Genomic DNA, 19,005 nt, shown 5'->3' on the forward strand with positions numbered 1-19,005 from the left:
ATTACCTTAATACTGTAGAAGTTTATTCTTTAAATGCTCGAGTGTAGGACATAGAAAACTGTGCTAAATAATTTAAGATATTTTTATCCGAAAGTTTTGGCCGAAATTAACCGATGTCCAGATTGAGCATTCTGTTAAACGAGCTGGATCTGGACATCCATAGTTGCTCACCTCAGACTTTGAGAGCGATTTTCGTTTAGTGTTTGTTTAAATTTTATTATTGTTTTGATTAATTAATTTTATTACTTCTTGTATGCTATGTTTGCCTAAGTGCTTGACACATTGAAAACTGTATTTTATTTTTCTTCTGTCAATGTATTAGTGTGCCAAGCGTTGGAAAGCTTTTATAAATAAAAATAAATAAATAAATCAGTATTCATAGTAATGAGCATAATGTTAACCTAATTTACAATTGGAGCAGTAATTACTATACGCCACTAATCCATGCAAATGATTTATGCTTATAAGATGCCTCTGCTCCAATTGTGAATAAGGTTAACATTATGTTCATTACTATGATTACAGATAAAAATATCTTAATTTATTTTAGCACAGTTTTCTACACTCGAACATTTAAAGAATAAACTTAACGCTAAAATCGACCAGCTTTCATGCTCCGCGGTTACTTTTGGCATGAGTTAATAAAAATTATGCTATTAAAACAAACATACAACTACTACTCCTAGGCGCACGATTGTCCCTTAAGTCTTACGTTCGAGTCTCGGCCCTGAACCTATAGATTTTTAAATCTACAGTTAGTACATGCTTAATCGTATATAACTATGGTCAACTACTTGCCTAACAAACTAGCATATCATGGTCATAGCGGCATTTCGTTCAGGCTAGTTGAAGTAAAATAAAATACGGCAAAAATATCTAAGTACATTCGCCTAGTAACACAAGTTGACAGATGGGCGAGTACTTCTCTAATAACATGTCACATGGCTTTTAGGCTTACGAAGGATATAGATAATGGTGTCGACTTTAATGTTTGCGTGGGCTGATAGCGATACGATAACAGATTTTGAAGGGCAAATAATAATAAAGGTTATCATAACAAAATATGGTTGTGACAAAATTAATTTGATAGGGGTCGTGGGTATCGGTGACTAGATTACAGCTCCTCCATGGTACATGGTACATGTTTAAAACAAAAGGTTAAAGGAATGTAGGTCCGTATGTATGCGTCATGTTAGTTTTTATTATAACTATATGTATTTACATGTATTTTAATTCATATTCTGATATTATGGAAATTGGCATACAAGTAAACAAAAGGGTTTTTTTAAACAAAATAAAAATAATAACATTCAATTATACAGTTTTCTAGAAAAATCCGTCACTTTACCGACTGATTAATTTGAAATTTAAAACACATGGATTTTTTTAATGAAGCCGTAATGTCAATGTCAATGTAGTATTCAATTTATTAAAATATGATAAAAAGTGTTTTTTTTTTTTCAAATCATTGTTCTCATCATGACGATATACGAGTAAGTATATGTAGTATTTGAGAGTGTAGCTGATATATATGTGTAGTATTTGAGAGTGTGGCTGATATACGAGGATAATTTCATATAATACAAACTTTTACAGTCTTTATTCTGATCCCGCCATGATCCATCACGCTGTCTGACTCGCACGAGGATATATACGACGTAAATTTTAGTTTCTAATGGTTTATGTACTCAATTTCCAATTTAAATTTTGATACGAGATGCTATTTCTATATATTTATAACGTATAGGAAAATTGGATTGTCATATGATTCTTACTCTAAGCATATTTGTCTGAAAGTTACAGATGGACTTTTTTGGAAATATTAAAAAAAAAGATGTATATATTTAAATGAGATCAAGTCAAGCCAAAATATAGTTATTCATACTGCTAATTAATTTTTAGTGTGTGTGTAGTATACCTTACCCTGATAACCTTATAATGTTTTCTGATGAATCTGAGCGTGGGCGGATTCAAATATACAAAATTAAATACGATTCCATTCGCAGTAAAGCCACGCTTTCGTTATTTAAATATGTTTCTCGTCTATTTTAGTTCACGATCTCCAAAATTCAAAGAATTGAGATCAAAGATACCGTAGGCTTGATGCTATACGAATGTATGATATTATGTATAGCATCAAGCCTACGGTACATACCAATGGATTTTCTATTCTACGTCTAACGGCACGTTTCGCTTGTTATTGGTCAATTGAAAAGTTGTATGAGTCGAGTTGATTGGACTAGAGACGCTTTTGACAGAAGCAGATATACGAATATCCTATGAGAAATAATTTAAGTCAACGGCTAAGGCGATATGTAGGATTTGATTCATACTAGGCATCCGCTATGGACGGGCAATAAAAAGTACTCCTTCGATGCACCTGAGATTCCCGGAGTCGCTTTCTTGTTCTACCAGGACCACATTCTCACTTTAAATGCATTAAAGCAGCTTTTTAATTGACCATCTCGTAAATAAACGCACTTAGGCTTCTAATATAGTCTTAGGTCAGCGATAACTTTAATCTTATATAAACTAACTACGCCTACATGCAAAAAAGAATTCCCAGAATAGAAATGCTCAGGAAATTTATTGTTGTATTTACATAGTTCCTTAAACAAAAAGATATAAAAAACATAGCTTTGGAATAGAAAAATACCAATTTAATAATTTTTTGTAGACAAGTATGATTTCACTTGAATAATACAATTTCTTTTGTTTCAGATGGAAGTGAAGAAAAATCCGTGAGTATTTCCTTACTGTGACTGTTGATTGAGTGAGTCGATTTTTATGATATAATAATAGTTGGATATTGGAAGATTTCCATAACTTTATACTAAAGATCAACCAATTTTTTATCCTTAAAACAAACGTACTTACCGCGTTTATCGTATAATGATAAAAATTATACCGAAACATAAATATTATTATATACCTCGGACAAAGAAATAGTCTAGCTATTCAAAGGGGGAACGCTGCCAGTATCTTCGGAACTTGGCCTAAAGGGACTCCTTTTAATAATATATTTTAGTTATTGTATTATATTTTTGAAGGAAGTATTACTTTGAATCCATAAATAAAAATATAAAAGCAAGTTAAAATGCGTGCGATACGAGAAAATTGCTCAAAAAACTTCTTAATATTCCAAACGTGTACTAGGTTGTTCATATGCAAACGACTTACTTTCATGTCATCCATCAACATTTTACATGAAAAAGTATTAAAAATACCCGTATAAAATCCAGAAGCTAATTTATAATCCAGCTTATAATAAAATAGCCATGAAATGCTTACTCTTGAAAAGATTTCGCAGCTAATACGGTCTTAAAGTCTTTAGAAATTCATTCAATAACGAATGAAAAATCTCAATGTAATTTAAGTGCACATATTTAAAATTTTATTCGTTTCTGTATTCAATAATATTAAGGCAAAAATTAAATTTTGTGCATTTCTTTATGAAAATTGTTTGAAACTGAACGACTAAAGAAACTTTTATTTATAACTGTCATACGTAGCTTCGCCCTAGTAGATATTGTGTTTTTTAGCGGCTGAGGGTCATTATATAACAATACTCGTATGGAAATGTGTATCGTAAGAAAACTTAAGAGTTAAAAATAAATAATTGAAGGAAACATATCATCAAGTAACACGACGTCTTCTGGTTACTTTATAAGAAGAGGTTCCATATTTAAGACTCTTTACATCGACTATATTATTACTATTACTTATATTACTATTTATAATCAATGATTAGTTGGAAAGAACTGAAAAATTCATACGCACACATATGACAATTCTCTCACACAGTAACAAAATTGCTTAGTTTGCAGGGCATAGAAGCCAAATAAACTTAATTATTATTGACCGTGGCATAGAAATATATCTAGGTCAGTGCAATGACAACAATTATATTGTTTTACCAACTTGAAAAAACCTAAAGTTGTTTACGATTCGATACGTTAGTTTCAACTGAACCTTGCTAGTTTGTTTTAATGCAAAATTTGCGTAATAATAACTAGTAATAATTTAAAAACAATTATAATTTAAAGTAAAATGGGTAGTTCTTGATATGTTCAGAAATAAGGCAATTTTATCGTAGGCACTCTTAAAGCTCAACAGTAACGGTATACAACTTGTATAATCTATTTATTAAAAAAAATCAATGGTCCTATAACAGGCAAAGGCAAAATAGGCAAGTAGGTGATCAGCCTTCTGAGCCTGACGCACGTCGTTGACTGTTTGTGTCGACGCTTGGATGTGTTCCTTCACCGTTTGAGCGAATGTTAAATGCGCACATAGAAAGAAAGTGCATTGGTGCACAGCCGGGGATCGAACCTATGACCTGAGGGATGAGAGTCGCACGCTAAAGCCACTAGGCTAACACTGCTGCTGCTTTGATCTATTTAATACCCATAATAAAAATAATAGCCAGTTTGTAATTAGATTTTCTTTTATGTAGAATGTATATTGTATATGTTAATAATATAAGTCATAAATCCGTTTTTGTTTGCAGGATATTCCAGTTGAACAATTGGAAAAACTCAAAATCGGTAAGAAAATTGATTATCATTTTAACGTAAGATTGTAATAAAAAAACTTATTATTTCATGTTTTATTAAATTATATGACAAATTTGTAATTACTAAATAACAATTTTTAGTATTTTATGTAACGTATATCTATATAACCAATAGGTATAAGAATTTATGGTTAATTATCTTTATTTAAATTTAAAAGAAACTGCGATATTTTACAATAATAATATATAATTATTTCGTAATCTACATAATTTTTATACATAAGTAAGTTTTTCCAACAATATACAATTAACAACAATTTGTTAAAAACTGCCCGTCATGCAATATGCCAACAAGGCAATTTAGTACTAGCTTTTCTAAAGCTTTCAAAACCTATATTTATCTAAATTATACAATATATTCATTTTTTCATAGTTAATATTGTATAATCTCTCCTTTTATAATACGTACGATAAAGCTTTATCATTTGATAAAGTTTCGATTAGTTAATACATCAATAGCAGTATTCCGGTTCTGCGTAGCAATTATAAATTGGATATCATAAAGCCAGTGTGTTAGATATTTTATAGAGTAGTGTAATATTTAAATTTTAGCAACAATCCACCATTCATTGTGATTTTGCCTAACACGCCTTCTAAAAAAGTGTATCAACTTCATTATAATATTATAAGGAATTTATTTTTTGTACTCTGTATCAATATCAATATAATGCAGCTTTCTGCTAGTAGTTCCGATAATTACTTTAGAGCTTATACAAACATACTCACAAACTTTTAGAGTCTTAATAAGTTTCTAACTTGGGTGAGAGAATTTACTATTTTAATATTTTCCTTCTAAGATGTGTGAAAGTAATAAGACGAGCTTTACGACTTCAGAAAATAGAAAATCTTTTTGAAGCTCATTCTTTAAAATGCTCACGTTGTATTTATGAAAGATACATTATAGCGCCATTTTTGTTTTCTCATTTTCAATGTTATGTTTATTCGATGCATTTTAAAAGCTTTTTGAGTAATAATTAGTATTCAGGACTTGTTATATGTCATGTATGTATGTAATCATCATTCCTATTTGCCTGTTTAATGGTGATCAAGCAATAGTGCTTTTGATTAAATAAGAAATCCGCCCAAATCTGCTCTTTCTATAAACAGACAACTAAATTAAAACAGTAATTATTAATGTTTTTTGTAACATTTTGTTAGTGTTTTCCGAACAAACAGGGATCAAAAGAAATAGAGCGGACTTCAATTCATAGATACGGGTTCAATCTTCCATATCACTACATTCGCGTTATTGAAAACCCCTTCTAAAAATATACGTTGAGCCAATATTTGCAGAATTTTCTTTAGATCGTATCCAGTCATTCGTTATAAGGTCTTTTGTTATATGATTTATTAGTATGGCTCCACACTTTATATCAGCTAGTATGTGACCTACGCTTTATCATATGCTATGCCACTATTTTTAGTAAAGTAATACACACCAGTGGCGCTACAACCGTTTAAGGTCTGGGCTTTAGATTTCTGTGTGTGTTTATTTATTTTTTTCTACTAGGCAAGTAGGTGTTCAGGCCAGTCCCTGACACACGCCTTCGACTTTTTGGGTTCAAAGCATGCCGGTTTCCTCACGATGTTTTTCTTCACCGTACGAGCGGCTGTTAAATGCATACATAGAAACACCATTGGTCTTTATATATTGTATCAAAAGTATGTAGTCTGCAAGGCGTTCCAAATAGCAAACTAGTTACCAAAATATTGAATGAGTAACTCTAATACAATCTTGACAAATGATGCAAATATATATTAAACGCTAAAATAGAAATATGAACTACGTAATTGGTACCTCCAAAACTTACATTTTTGTATATTTAAAAAAAACATGATCTCGTAAAACGTATATGTTATTGACCCAATCATCAATTAGTGTAGATAAGAGTGATTAAAAATACTTAAATAATATATTATATGTCTCTACAGAGGACGCGTCAAAAGACAACCAGGAATTGAAGAGCGAGCATATCGAATATCACAGTCTTGGTTAGTTTTTAAATTATTAATAATATATTTAATCCAACATTTTATCATTAAATACTAATTCAGTAATTTCACGGTTAAAATCACATAAAAATCACCCCTTATTGGTATCTTCACCAAACTTTAACATTCATCATTAGCCTAAGAAAAATATGATATTAAAATATGGACAATTACGCTCAAATGTAGAGTTGAAGTATGAAATAAACCTTGGAATAAGTATAAAAAAGAACCCTGTATTATTGTAATTGATTAATGTAATTTTTTTATTAAATTGTAATGATACTTTTTAGATACAGTACAATCCAACGGTGAGTTAGTATCGCGGCTCGAACAGCACGCAACGGCAGATTCGGCGAATGATGAAAAGCCCAAAATTCATGCTGAAACCCAAGTAGACCTACCATCTAAGAACATTCATAAAACCCTCGTGCAGGATGGAGAACATATAAGCCTGGTTGAATCTACTTCCGCTCCAAGCGAGGAACAGACTACTAAGGTAAGGCTTGTTTGAAACAGTGAGATTTAGACTTTTAAATAATAATTAAATATTCCCACGTTATTAGGAATTTTTGAGTTTTTTTAATAAAAACATAATTTATAAAAAATTGGCGTTACAAACCTCTGAGTTTGTGATATTCCGTCATGTGATATATATATATATATATATATATATATATATATATATATATATATATATATATAGTCTATCTCCTAATTATCTCATAGATTAGAGTTTTTTTTTTTAAAGACAATTCACACCAATTGACCTAGTCCCATGCTAAGCTGGTGAACGTTACGGTACTAGGCAACGGATATACATACATATGGATATATATATATAAATACATATTTAAACACCCAAGACCTAAGCACAACACCAAATTCTCATCACATCAATGTTCGTCTCAGCTGGGGATCGAACCCGGAACCCATGGAATTGCAGTCAGGGGTACTAACCACTAGACCAATGAGTCGTCACTACAGTTACAGTTTCTACTTAGCTTAAGAAATTATATGAATTCAATAAAAATTGCTGAGTAATATTGGGATAAAACGCCACGGACTGATTTTCAACATTTAGTTATACGTACCTTGCATTATATGGGATAAGTAAAAATAGTTAAATATGCAGTAGTATTAGGTTACCATATCATATCCAAATACTGCCATATAATATCAAATACTAAGTAAACTGGCATAATCTTAAAATAAGGTCGTAGAGTAATGGTAACACAAACAATTTAGGGAATACAAATAATGTTTATCTATGATGTCACAGGCTCCTGTAATATAATTATGACTATATCAAAACCCCGGGTAGGTTTCTTGTAACCATTTTGATGATAAGTTACTCTTTTATAAGTAAATGCAGGAGAAAGAATGTAATTTCAATAGTACGTTTATAAAAGCATTATGTATACACTAGACACAAAAAACTTCAAAAAGTAAATACAGACGAAAGAAGCCATACATAATGTTTACTAGACACAAGAGACATCAAATACTTTATACATAAGAATACATGGTAGAACTGTAGAACTCTATTCGAGATTGCATTATACAATCGTATTTTTCAAGTTAACATAAGCTTGAATTGCCTCACATAATACATTTGCTTTGTTTCAATGTGAATACTATTTTCATATAAAATACTTTGTTCAACAAAAGACCGAATGTATAAGTAACAATACTATTTCTTGCCACATTAAATTTCTACTTTACTATGCAACATATTGTGTATGATTTAAATTGCGTTTTATGTATACTATTTAAATTGTATAAATGTATAATATTTTTTTTACACATACACGAGGCTAGAGGGCTAACGATAAACTCTGATCCTTTGAATGATTTTTATTTATACATCTAGAATTGACTACAATTTATATGTTTAACTTTTATCACGTTCGATTAAATATTTACTAAGCATACTACTTCTGCTACATAATTTATACACACACACAACACAACACAACACAATATTTTTCTTTTTATCATAGCGTAAACACAGTTTAACATTAGTAAAATAAGTGGATCTGATTTGGTTATATGAAGGGGATTAAAATTACCGCTATTTATTGCCGCTACGCTGGTATAATTGCGTATTTGGATTTTTATAAAACGAAATTTTCCTCTTGATCTGTCTATCAAGTGTTTGGTTTTTGGTTAAAATTTTTTGACAATCCTGAAAGAGATATATTCATGGCTGAAATGGAAAGTTACTTAGATGTCTTCAAAATAATTGGTCGATGCTAAGCGCATTTTATTGCCATTTTAATTTACTTTTATTAACATTTTATTTGAGTACATCCGGGCATCGAACACCTTTAGGGGTTTAAAATCGCACCCTAACTTGGCAATTGCTCAGAAAGTATAAAACATTGAAAAGTAATAACAGAGAACTGTGAAATTATCTTGTCTCCGAATTGCGTGGGCATTATCGATCACGCACAAAAAGTAACCGGCACGTGTAACTAATTCAACGAAGTGAAACCCTGTAGAGGTATCGGTATATTTGCAATAGATTCACGTACCTTCTTGGTCTCTTTGAAGTTTTGGGAAACTATGGTTATACGTAATTTTGTTTATTTTTTACTACTACATTTAGATAAAAAAACTTTAAAACGACTTTATATACGTAACTTATTAATGGTGCATGGTGATATGGTTGGCCAAAAACTTGGCCATTCAAATAAATTGCGGAGATTAACATACCAGTTCTTCTCGCTAACTGTTCGCCCTTGGCAAGTACTACTCCAATGTAAATTTAGAGCGTTATATTTTTTTAATATTGACATTCATATGTGTACATAGTTACCTCTATGAATAAATGAATTTTTATTTCATTCGATTATTATTTTTATTGGAACGAAGTTCCTTATCGCGCGTTGTGAAAGGGGGCTAGACGGAAAAAATTCTTACGAAAAGTTGTCACGACACTTTTTTGCTATTTGCTATTGTAATACACCGGTTCTCGTCCGATCACCGAAGTTAAGCAACGTCGGGCGAGGTCAGTACTTGGATGGGCGACCGCCTGGGAACACCTCGTGATTTTGGCTTTTTTTTTCGTCGTAAGATTGGTGTCGAGAAAATCTATCATACTGTTATGATACCAATTAACATATAAATTAATCGAAAGGAATTTCGTTCCATCCGGGTGTCCCTTGACACCTCTGACACCTCTAAAGTTTTTTTATTTGTTATAGATTATTATTTGACGACTCATTGGTCTAGTGGTTAGTACCCCTGACTGCGAATCCATGGGTCCCGGGTTCGATCCCCGGCTGAGACGAACATCGATGTGATGAGCGTTTGGTGTTGTGTTTAGGTCTTGGTTTAAATATGTATTTATATGTCTATCTATCTATAATATGTATGTATATCCGTTGCCTAGTACCCATAACACAAGCTTCACTAGCTTAGCATGGGACTAGGTCAATTGATGTGAATTGTTAATGTAGATTCATGACAAACTAAACCATTAAGTTAATTTACTATTTTTTATATCTGTATAGGTATTTCACGGAGCAGCTCGACTAATTCAACCCGGTTCAGCAACTTCGAATCCATCAAATGGTCACACTGCGGTACGTCGGGCGTTCAACGCCGACATCACCAAGGAAACCAAGAATAACGTTAGTATACCCTCGTCATCTCTCAGTTTTGCATATATGTATATGTATGTGTATATATTGTATAAAAACAATTTATGTAATGTGTTTAATGTAAATACACACGCATTTTGAAGTGAAACTTCTTTAGGCGCATGAGGGTAAAATTTTGAAAATCGTCACGAAGATGTGCAGCGTTTGTTGAAGAAAAGGGAGAGAGCGATTGGACCGATTTAGAGAGTGAGAAGGGCGAATTACCTTATAGAAATTCTATTTTTTTAATTAAAATTCCGTAAATAGAATTTATGAAATATTAGTTTTATATTTTATGCAAAATAATTTATTGAAATCTCAAATTAGTTTTCCAAAGAATTTTGACTTCTGACATGTGTACTTTGTACGCACGCACTTCTTTTTTTTATTTTTTGCATTAACTAACGCGGTCAGTGAGAGTTTAAATACGGTTAGAAGTTTTATTTGAATGCGTACTCGGGAAAATAAATGTTATCTTGTATAATTAAAAAAAACATTTATTTAATTCAAGAACCTACCTTCGTTACCTTTTGTTCGTAGTTATTAGGTAGGTGAGATTCTAGAAGCCAAACTCGTTATAAGAAATTAACAAAATGTCTGTCTTCAAAATCAGAAAAGTACTGCATATAGTTTTTATTTTTATTTTATACATAAGACCTCTAACAGCGTATCAACCACGCAATCAGACTGATCTATGGCTGAGAAGCTAAGCAGGGGAGTGTCAAATCTCCTCTTTCCTAAAAAGGGACTTTATTTACTCCCATATAACATTTGCAACAATAAGATTACAGTTAAGGGGGTATTGGGAGATTGGTTTCCAAACTAGGTAAGAACCTGTGATATGGATAACCAGGCTTCCATTCCACAGCAAAGTCATATTGAGCTGTAACAAAAATAATTTAAAAATTACTTAAACTTACTTTAAGTATTTGAAGAAAAAACATTTTAACCGGATTAAAGATATGTATTATTATAAATTTACAATTATTTAACATAATTTAAAATTTAACCGACGTTTCGCGTGCTTTACAGCGTGCGTGGTCACGGTGAATTTAAAATTATGTTAAATAATTGTTAATTTATAATACATAACTTTAATCCGGTTAAAAAGATTTTTCTTTAAATGTGTAAAGGTTATGTCAAGAAAAGACAATATTACTTTAAGTAAATAAAGTTAATTAAACTACGAAACTAATACAATAAAAACATAAAGTAACAAGAAAACAATTGAACTGTGTTACTATCCTTAATGCTTTAGATAAACTTACAAAATAAGTAATTTTGTAAATTGGCTTGGAAAGTGTCTACATAAAATCTCTGTTACTAAAATTAAAATAATGCATTCCGACCATAACGTTACGGTTTATAGCCCTCACGTCTGTTACTCGTAAACCTAACGATGTCATTTTGAGTAAAGCAATCTATTCTTTTAAAGTACTGTTATAAAATTATTAACTTCAATATTAAATTGTTATAAATTCATGTTTTGATTCGCTTTTTATTTAATGTGAGAGGTGATTCAGATATACATATAGTCAACTTATAAAGTTTAAATACTAGTAGCGTACTTCAAATTAGTCAAATCCCACCGAAACTACGTATATTAAAATTCATAAGTTAAAATATTTACGTGTACAGAATGTTATGTAAATACTAGCTGACCCAAACGTTGTTTTTCTATGTATATTACTTCTAGAAAACATGTTTTTAGTTGAATAAAAATAACGTTAAACGGTTAATCGTAGAGGGGTGTATGTAAATTATGAGCTGTATGTATTTCTGTATGCTTTATCATAAAAAAATAAAAACAAAAAAAGTGTCAAAAAATTAAAAATTAAATTTTGAAAGATAGATAGTAGCCGATTCTCAGACTTACTGAATATACATAAAAAAAATCATAAGAATCGGTTGAGCCGTTTCGGAGGAGTATGGGAACGAACATTGTGACACGAGAATTTTATATATAGAGATAAAACCGCAGACTACATACTTAAATATCTTCTAGGTCATTCCAAAGATATTGACAAAGCTGAGAAAGATTTACTGGAGCAGAACCTCGTACGTGCATGACTGGCGAATAAGCGGATCACACTAGTTTATATAATATGAAATACACGTCTTCTATTCCCCAACGGAGCGCTCTTTCATTTATATTTATATATTTAAAGCTTCAAAGCCATGCTCAAGACAACAACAGAGCGTGCTTACAAATTACACATGTCAGAAGTGAAACTTCTTTGGCAAACTTATTTTTAACTCTTGTTCATATTTATTCAAGTCTAAAACTTTAGATTTCCAAGACTTAGAGGGAGGGAAAAAAGAAGATATGTAAGGAATTTAATGCATTTAATTGTCATTAAAAGTGTCGAAAATTAATACGAATAATAAATTTAATGTTTTTAATTTATATCTTCGATAATAGAAACACGTATCATTTTAATTTACAATTCGTCATTTGAGATTTCAATAAATTATTTTTCATAAAATATAAAATAATAATATTTTATAAATTCTCTTTACGAAATTTTTATTTTAAAATGGAATTTCTATAAGGTACTTCACCCTTCTCACTCTCTCTCAATCGGTCTCAATCGCTCTCTCCCTTTTCTTCGACAAAACCGCTGCACATCTTCGTGACGTTCCATAAACAATTTACCCTCATGCGCCTAAAGAAGTTTCACATATAAAATAAGTAGCATATTAAGCTATAACTAAAATAAAACTTGAAATTTGAATTTCATACAAGCACACGCTCACAGAAAGCGTCGTCAGAAGAAAATTTAGTGTTAACGCTTTAATTCGGAGAGGGCCGTATTGACCAATACTAATATTACTGTTTTGATTGGACATTTGTTTTTAATTTAAAAAGCCGTCAAAGACTTCCAATTAAATATTCTATATGATCCTACCATGTGTTACATACGGCTGCCAGACTTGGGCATTATCTCAAAAACATCTTCTAAAATTGAGAACATGCCAAAGAGGAATGGAAAGAAGCATAGTGGGTGTAACACTGAGACATCGAAAAAGAGCAGAAGAGATCAGATCAGCGACCAAAGTAGAAGACATTATAAAGAAAATTACCTAAATTGAAATGGCGCTGGACTGGGCACATAAAGAGGGATAGCAGGTTGAAATGGACAAAAATAATTACAGAATGGCAACCACGCGATGGAAAACGGAAAAGAGGAAGACAGAGCAAGAGATGGGCAGACGATATAAAGATAATAGGAGGCACAACTTGGACAAGAAGAGCTTATATCAGAAAAGAATGGAAACAGCTGGAAGAGGCCTATGTGTCACAGGACACGCTGACAACCTAAACGGGTCAAGTGGCGTATTAGATTAAGTTTTATTTATGTATTAGAATTAAGTGTTTTTTTTATGTAACTTAAATAATTGTTATAACATTGTACTGGGTATCAGCAATAAAGGCATAATAATAATAATTTGTATTAAACAGATGGACCACTATTCATCATACGCCGGTGTACAATATTCGCCTCTGGACATGGCTGAATATGTCTTCTGGACTGGCGACGAACATGGAGTAACTAACGCAATAGAGGAATTTCTTCAAGAGGGCTTGGTATGTTTCAATAACAACGTTCGTTGACGCAAGTATTAAAAATACATTTTTACTCCCTATTGTATGTCGAATTCATAAAAGTGATATACAAATTGTTATAAAAACAAGGATTGTATAAAGGCAACCGGTTATACTAGTTTTACTTTTTAGATTTATTTATTTAGTTATCAAAAGGTCTACGTGAATACTGCTAAGTTTTGAAGAACTAAACAATGAATCGTTAACTATTCATTGTTATTCAAAAAGCTCTGAAAGGTTAATCAGGTCATTATTTCGAAAATTAAATATTCAAATTTTTATAAAAGTTTTTAAATAATTTGATATACTTATTAGCTATAATAAAAATTTCTGTGATACGAACGATGATTTGCTAGTAATTTAGCGAATACGTACTTGAAGTTCTTGTTGATACAACACCAGTGTATATATATATTATAATTTTACACTGACAGCCATACTCTGAGTATTTTTTTAAATTAATTCATAATATATTAATAGATAAAAGTGATGATGAAATAACAACTTTTATTAACTTGACTACATAAGTTACACCAACATCTATCATATAGGTGGGACAATAGATAGGGCTCATAAATAATTATTTGAATTTTTTTTTTACATAACAAGGCTGGCTGGTCTTTTGAGAATTGGTACGCTCTTTTCTTGAAGGACCCTAAAATTGGTTCCAAAATACTTCAGTGCGCAGCTGGTCTCACATAGCGGTTGCAACATTAGAATAGATTATTTTTTGTAGGCTACGAAATAATTTGTATTTTTTTTCTATACAATTAAAAAGTATATTAGCCAGCCAATAATTTCACCACTGGTGTACCTTACGTTGTCTACTTTCCATCACCTTACTCCAAATCCCATATGCTATGCCAAAAAGTAGATTTAACATATAACACAAGCATAATTTCACTTAATATTGTATTTTCATATAGATGAACAAAGAAGAGGCCATAGCGTTTCTACAAGAGATAAAGTTTAACATCGACTATCTTCGGGCACATTACGCTCAAACCATTAACGCTGAAAACGCTCAGCAAGATAAACTGAGGAACGCACTTATAGAACAAAATGCAAAGGTAAGTAGATTCTCTAATAATTTTGTATAAATCTGATATTCTAAAATATAAATAAATTGGGACGCATGAAATGGAAAAGTTAAGTTAAAAAGTGTATAAAGCGCGAAGCGACTTAGTTTTCATACGTCCACGTACGCCACATGCTACAAAATAAGTAGCTAAATAACTACTAGTAAACTCTCTTATAACTATGACTCATTACAACTGCATGCAAAACAAATAAAAAGATAAAAAATCTATGACAATACACAAACATAGTTTCCTCTTCACTAGAGTGATGAAAACACACTATAATCCGTTGCATAATTTACTATTTTGTAAATAGAATATATAGTAAAGAATTTACGCTAGATTACGTTCTAATGACAGTTAAAACATACTCAGAGTCCACTACTGAAAACAGGAAAACACTTTGCTACAAGATTTCGTAGCACCGTCGTAGCATTCTCGTAGCAAACAATACATTCAACATATAGAACGTTGTGAATCAAACATTCCACTCGTGTATAAATAACATTTCTTTACGTTTCTGTTTGAATAGACTAGTTTCAATGATATTATAAAAATAGAAGTCGTATTTCAGTATCATTGCCAGGTCAAACAGGTTTGTATTTATCAGAAAGTAGGTCAAACCTTGCGTCGTCTGTGACCGAAACTAATGTATAGCAACACGTGGTTTAGTGCAAGACATATAAAGCAGAGATTGATCATAAAACAAGTAAGGGACAATAAACTTTACAGCTAATATAATTACGTTCAATATGCTGAATCGATTTCAAGCAAATTTGTATGATTGAGGAATTGTGAATGTTGAAATGCTCTATACAATTAACTTTCATAACTATTAAATATGTAATTGGCTTTTTTTGATATACAATATACATATATTATATATTTACATCTAAAGATAGCTAGACCAATATCTATTGTTAGTGGACTCTTGGGCCGTGGGTTTCAAGTGCGCTTAAACATTTAAGTTGGCGCCTGGTAGATAGTACCGGTGACCCCTGTTCCATTAATGTAATCTTGATTTTGTGTATTAAGGCTACGCTTTACACAGTTTACTTTTATCAAATATACATGGTATAGTGTTAAAACCAAACCCTGGAATTAAAATTAGGTTAGGACCTTGCTTAGGTCTTCAGAAACTATCACTTTCGCTTATGATATTTTACTTATGATTCCGTACAGTGGTTTTTATATTATAATAAAATAATAATAATAAAAATCTTTATTTTTCTCCACAATCTTACATTGATATTAACTAAATATTAAGAAACAGATATATTGTCGCAAGGAAACATTATAAGATTGTGAGAGACTGGTGACTGAACTAAGCAGGGCTTGTATCTCAGACCACCAGCCTCTCCCCACATGGTGTAAAAAAGTAACCAGTAACAAGAGTAAATTATTAATAAGGACATTTTACAGATGTAACATGGAGAAAAGAGGTACCTAATTAAAATATGTAGGTGTGCAATCGCGCCGATATAACATCCGTGCTAATTATTATATATATTATTATATATATATATATTATTATATATATATATATATTAGTACTTAGATAAATATATATATATTAGTACTTAGATAAATAGATAACAGTACATAAATAAGTATAAAAATAAATAGTAAATCAAAAATAAGCTATAAATTGTAAGTTAGACCATTGGTTGGATTAAGTTTTCAGTCTCATCATAGTTGAGACCTTGTATGTAGGCAGTGACCTTCTTTTTACAACTGAAGGATAAGAGTAAGTGAATATTCAGCTTGCGATTTAGTTTGTTGTAAATAAAAGGGCCGAGGTAACAGTAGAAGCGGTGGGAAAAGGCAGTGTAGAGAGAAGGAAGGTGAACAGGGGGTGGGCGGCGAGCAGATCGAGAGGAAGAAGGACTAGGTTTATGTTCGTGATGCTGTTTGAGGGCTGTGTTTAGGATGAACAGTTGACGTACAGTAAGTATCTGAGCTTCCTGATAGAGGGTGAAAGTAGGGAAAAGAATGGGTTTGAATAAGCAAACTTTTAGAAGAGCCCTCTGGGCACGTTCCAGGGACAGCAGATGGGTTTTGGCTGCACCACCCCAAGTGGTGATAGCATATAATAAAACAGATTGACATAATGCTAAATACATCATTCTGACTATATGAGGCTCGGCAACATGACGAATTTTCTTAAAGATAAACATGAGTTTGCGGACTCTACCACACATATTCATAAGATGGGCCTGAAACGTGAGTCGACTATCTAGTGTGATGCCAAGATACTTAACCGTACAACCTCTCTTCAATGTAGCGCAAGAGCATGGAACAGAAGGAACAGAAGAATGTGTATGGGCAGTTAAGGAATACGGGATTAAGGCTATGGGAGGAGTATATATGGAGAAGGTAAGATAGCAAGTTTTCTCTATATTAAGAGTTAATAAATTTTGGCGCAGCCAACACGAAACGATATCAAATCCGGTCTGTGCATAAGAGAAAGCTTCCCTCCAGCTTTTTGCAGAGAAAACAAGAGCAGTATCGTCGGCGTAAGAGACCAATTTGCAATTAGGTATTTTCAGGGAACACAGATCATTCATGTACACTAGGAACAGCGTAGGACCAAGAATGCTGCCCTGGGGGACTCCGAATTCCACTGGAAGGTAAGAGCTGACATGGCCATCTACCACTACACATTGACTCCGACCGCTGAGGTAACTTTTAAATAAGGAAAGTTGAACTCCTCTCACTCCAAGCGCTTCCAGTTTCTGTAGAAGGATTTGGGCCGAGACAGTGTCGAATGCCTTCGCGAGGTCTAAGAATATGCCCAGACACTTCCTATGGCTGTCCAAGTTCCCAACTATGTGATCGGTTAATTCATGGATGGCATCCGATGAAGATCTTTTAGCTCTGAAACCGAATTGGTTCGGAGAAAGTAATTGTTTATCTTCCAGATAACTAACGAGACGTTTGTTTATTAGGCGTTCAAGGATCTTGGACAGTGCTGACAGAATAGAGATGGGGCGATAGTTGTCGACACTGCCACGGTTGCCGGATTTGAAAATGGGATGCACTATTGCCTTTTTAAAAGCGGATGGGAAGATTCCCGTACGCATACTTAAGTTACATACATGGGCGATTGGTGTAGCTAATGTTTTAAGGTTGCGTTTAAGTATGGCAGACGTGATGTTGTCCCAACCTGCAGCACAGCTTTCTTTCAAGGAATTTATAGTGATTTCGACTTCTTCAATAGAAGTGTCGAGCATGACGAATGATTGGAGAGGAAAAGGAGGATTTGGCCGTAATGGAGGTGGAGAGTCGTGTTGATGATTGGATTGTATATTTAAGGCAAGCGATTTTCCGATACCCACAAAGTGAGAGTTAACATGGTTTGTTGAGTCTTTTGGATTCGCTCTACATTTTAGGAGGTCACTTGGTCTATCATGTTTTTTATTAAGATTACTAACGTCTTTTATAGCTGTCCAAAGTTTTTTGGTGTTAGTTCCTGCATTTAGTAGTAGACCTTTTTCATAATTCTTTTTTAATTTCTTCAGTAGACTATTACAGAAGTTCCGGTATCTGTAGTATGTTTTACGCAGAATATCATTTTCAGGTTGCTTTTTTAGTTTGTAATGCATTCTATCTCTATTACGTATACATTTAAGTAAGCCTGGGGTCATCCATGGCTTGATGATTTTAGTGCGGTGAGAGCGAGTCATTACGGAGGTGTGCATAGAGATAACTGATTGAAGAATTTCTATCAAATTGTTGGTTGCTTCTTCACAGTCAGTGTTATTGAGAACAGATGAAAAATCTGTATTCAGGAGAGACTGTGAGAGGCTATCATGATCCACTTTTTTGATAGATCGAGTAGGAGCAGAGTAGCGTTTCTTTATATCTAAGGACATTACTACTGAATTATGATCAGTGATTGAAGAATTGATGACAAGAGTAAGAGCAGTAAGAGGTGATTTAAGAATACCGTGATCAAGACACGTAGAAGAAGGAAAACGAGTAGGGAAGGTATGAGTTGGGAGAAGCCCATGGTAAACCAACATGTTGAGATAATCTTCAGCTTCTTGGTTAAGATTCTCTGGAGTAATATCAATATTTATGTCACCTAAGATTATTATATTTTTG

General features: G+C 32.4%; 1 protein-coding gene across 1 annotated transcript in view; it reads left to right on the forward strand.

Annotated features, from left to right (window-relative positions):
- The window catches only part of LOC125052994, a 51,865-nt gene that overhangs the window by 21,161 nt on the left and 11,699 nt on the right, over nt 1-19,005 (forward strand). The window contains exons 3-9 of the mRNA XM_047654133.1: nt 2,722-2,741; nt 4,511-4,547; nt 6,509-6,568; nt 6,859-7,064; nt 10,084-10,203; nt 13,676-13,801; nt 14,746-14,889. Coding sequence (XP_047510089.1) covers nt 2,722-2,741; nt 4,511-4,547; nt 6,509-6,568; nt 6,859-7,064; nt 10,084-10,203; nt 13,676-13,801; nt 14,746-14,889 — 713 coding nt within the window. The remainder of the gene's footprint in view (nt 1-2,721; nt 2,742-4,510; nt 4,548-6,508; nt 6,569-6,858; nt 7,065-10,083; nt 10,204-13,675; nt 13,802-14,745; nt 14,890-19,005) is intronic.

Source organism: Pieris napi, chromosome 10, assembly GCF_905475465.1.
Source record: "Pieris napi chromosome 10, ilPieNapi1.2, whole genome shotgun sequence".
In the NCBI taxonomy this organism is placed as follows: Eukaryota; Metazoa; Arthropoda; class Insecta; order Lepidoptera; family Pieridae; genus Pieris; species Pieris napi.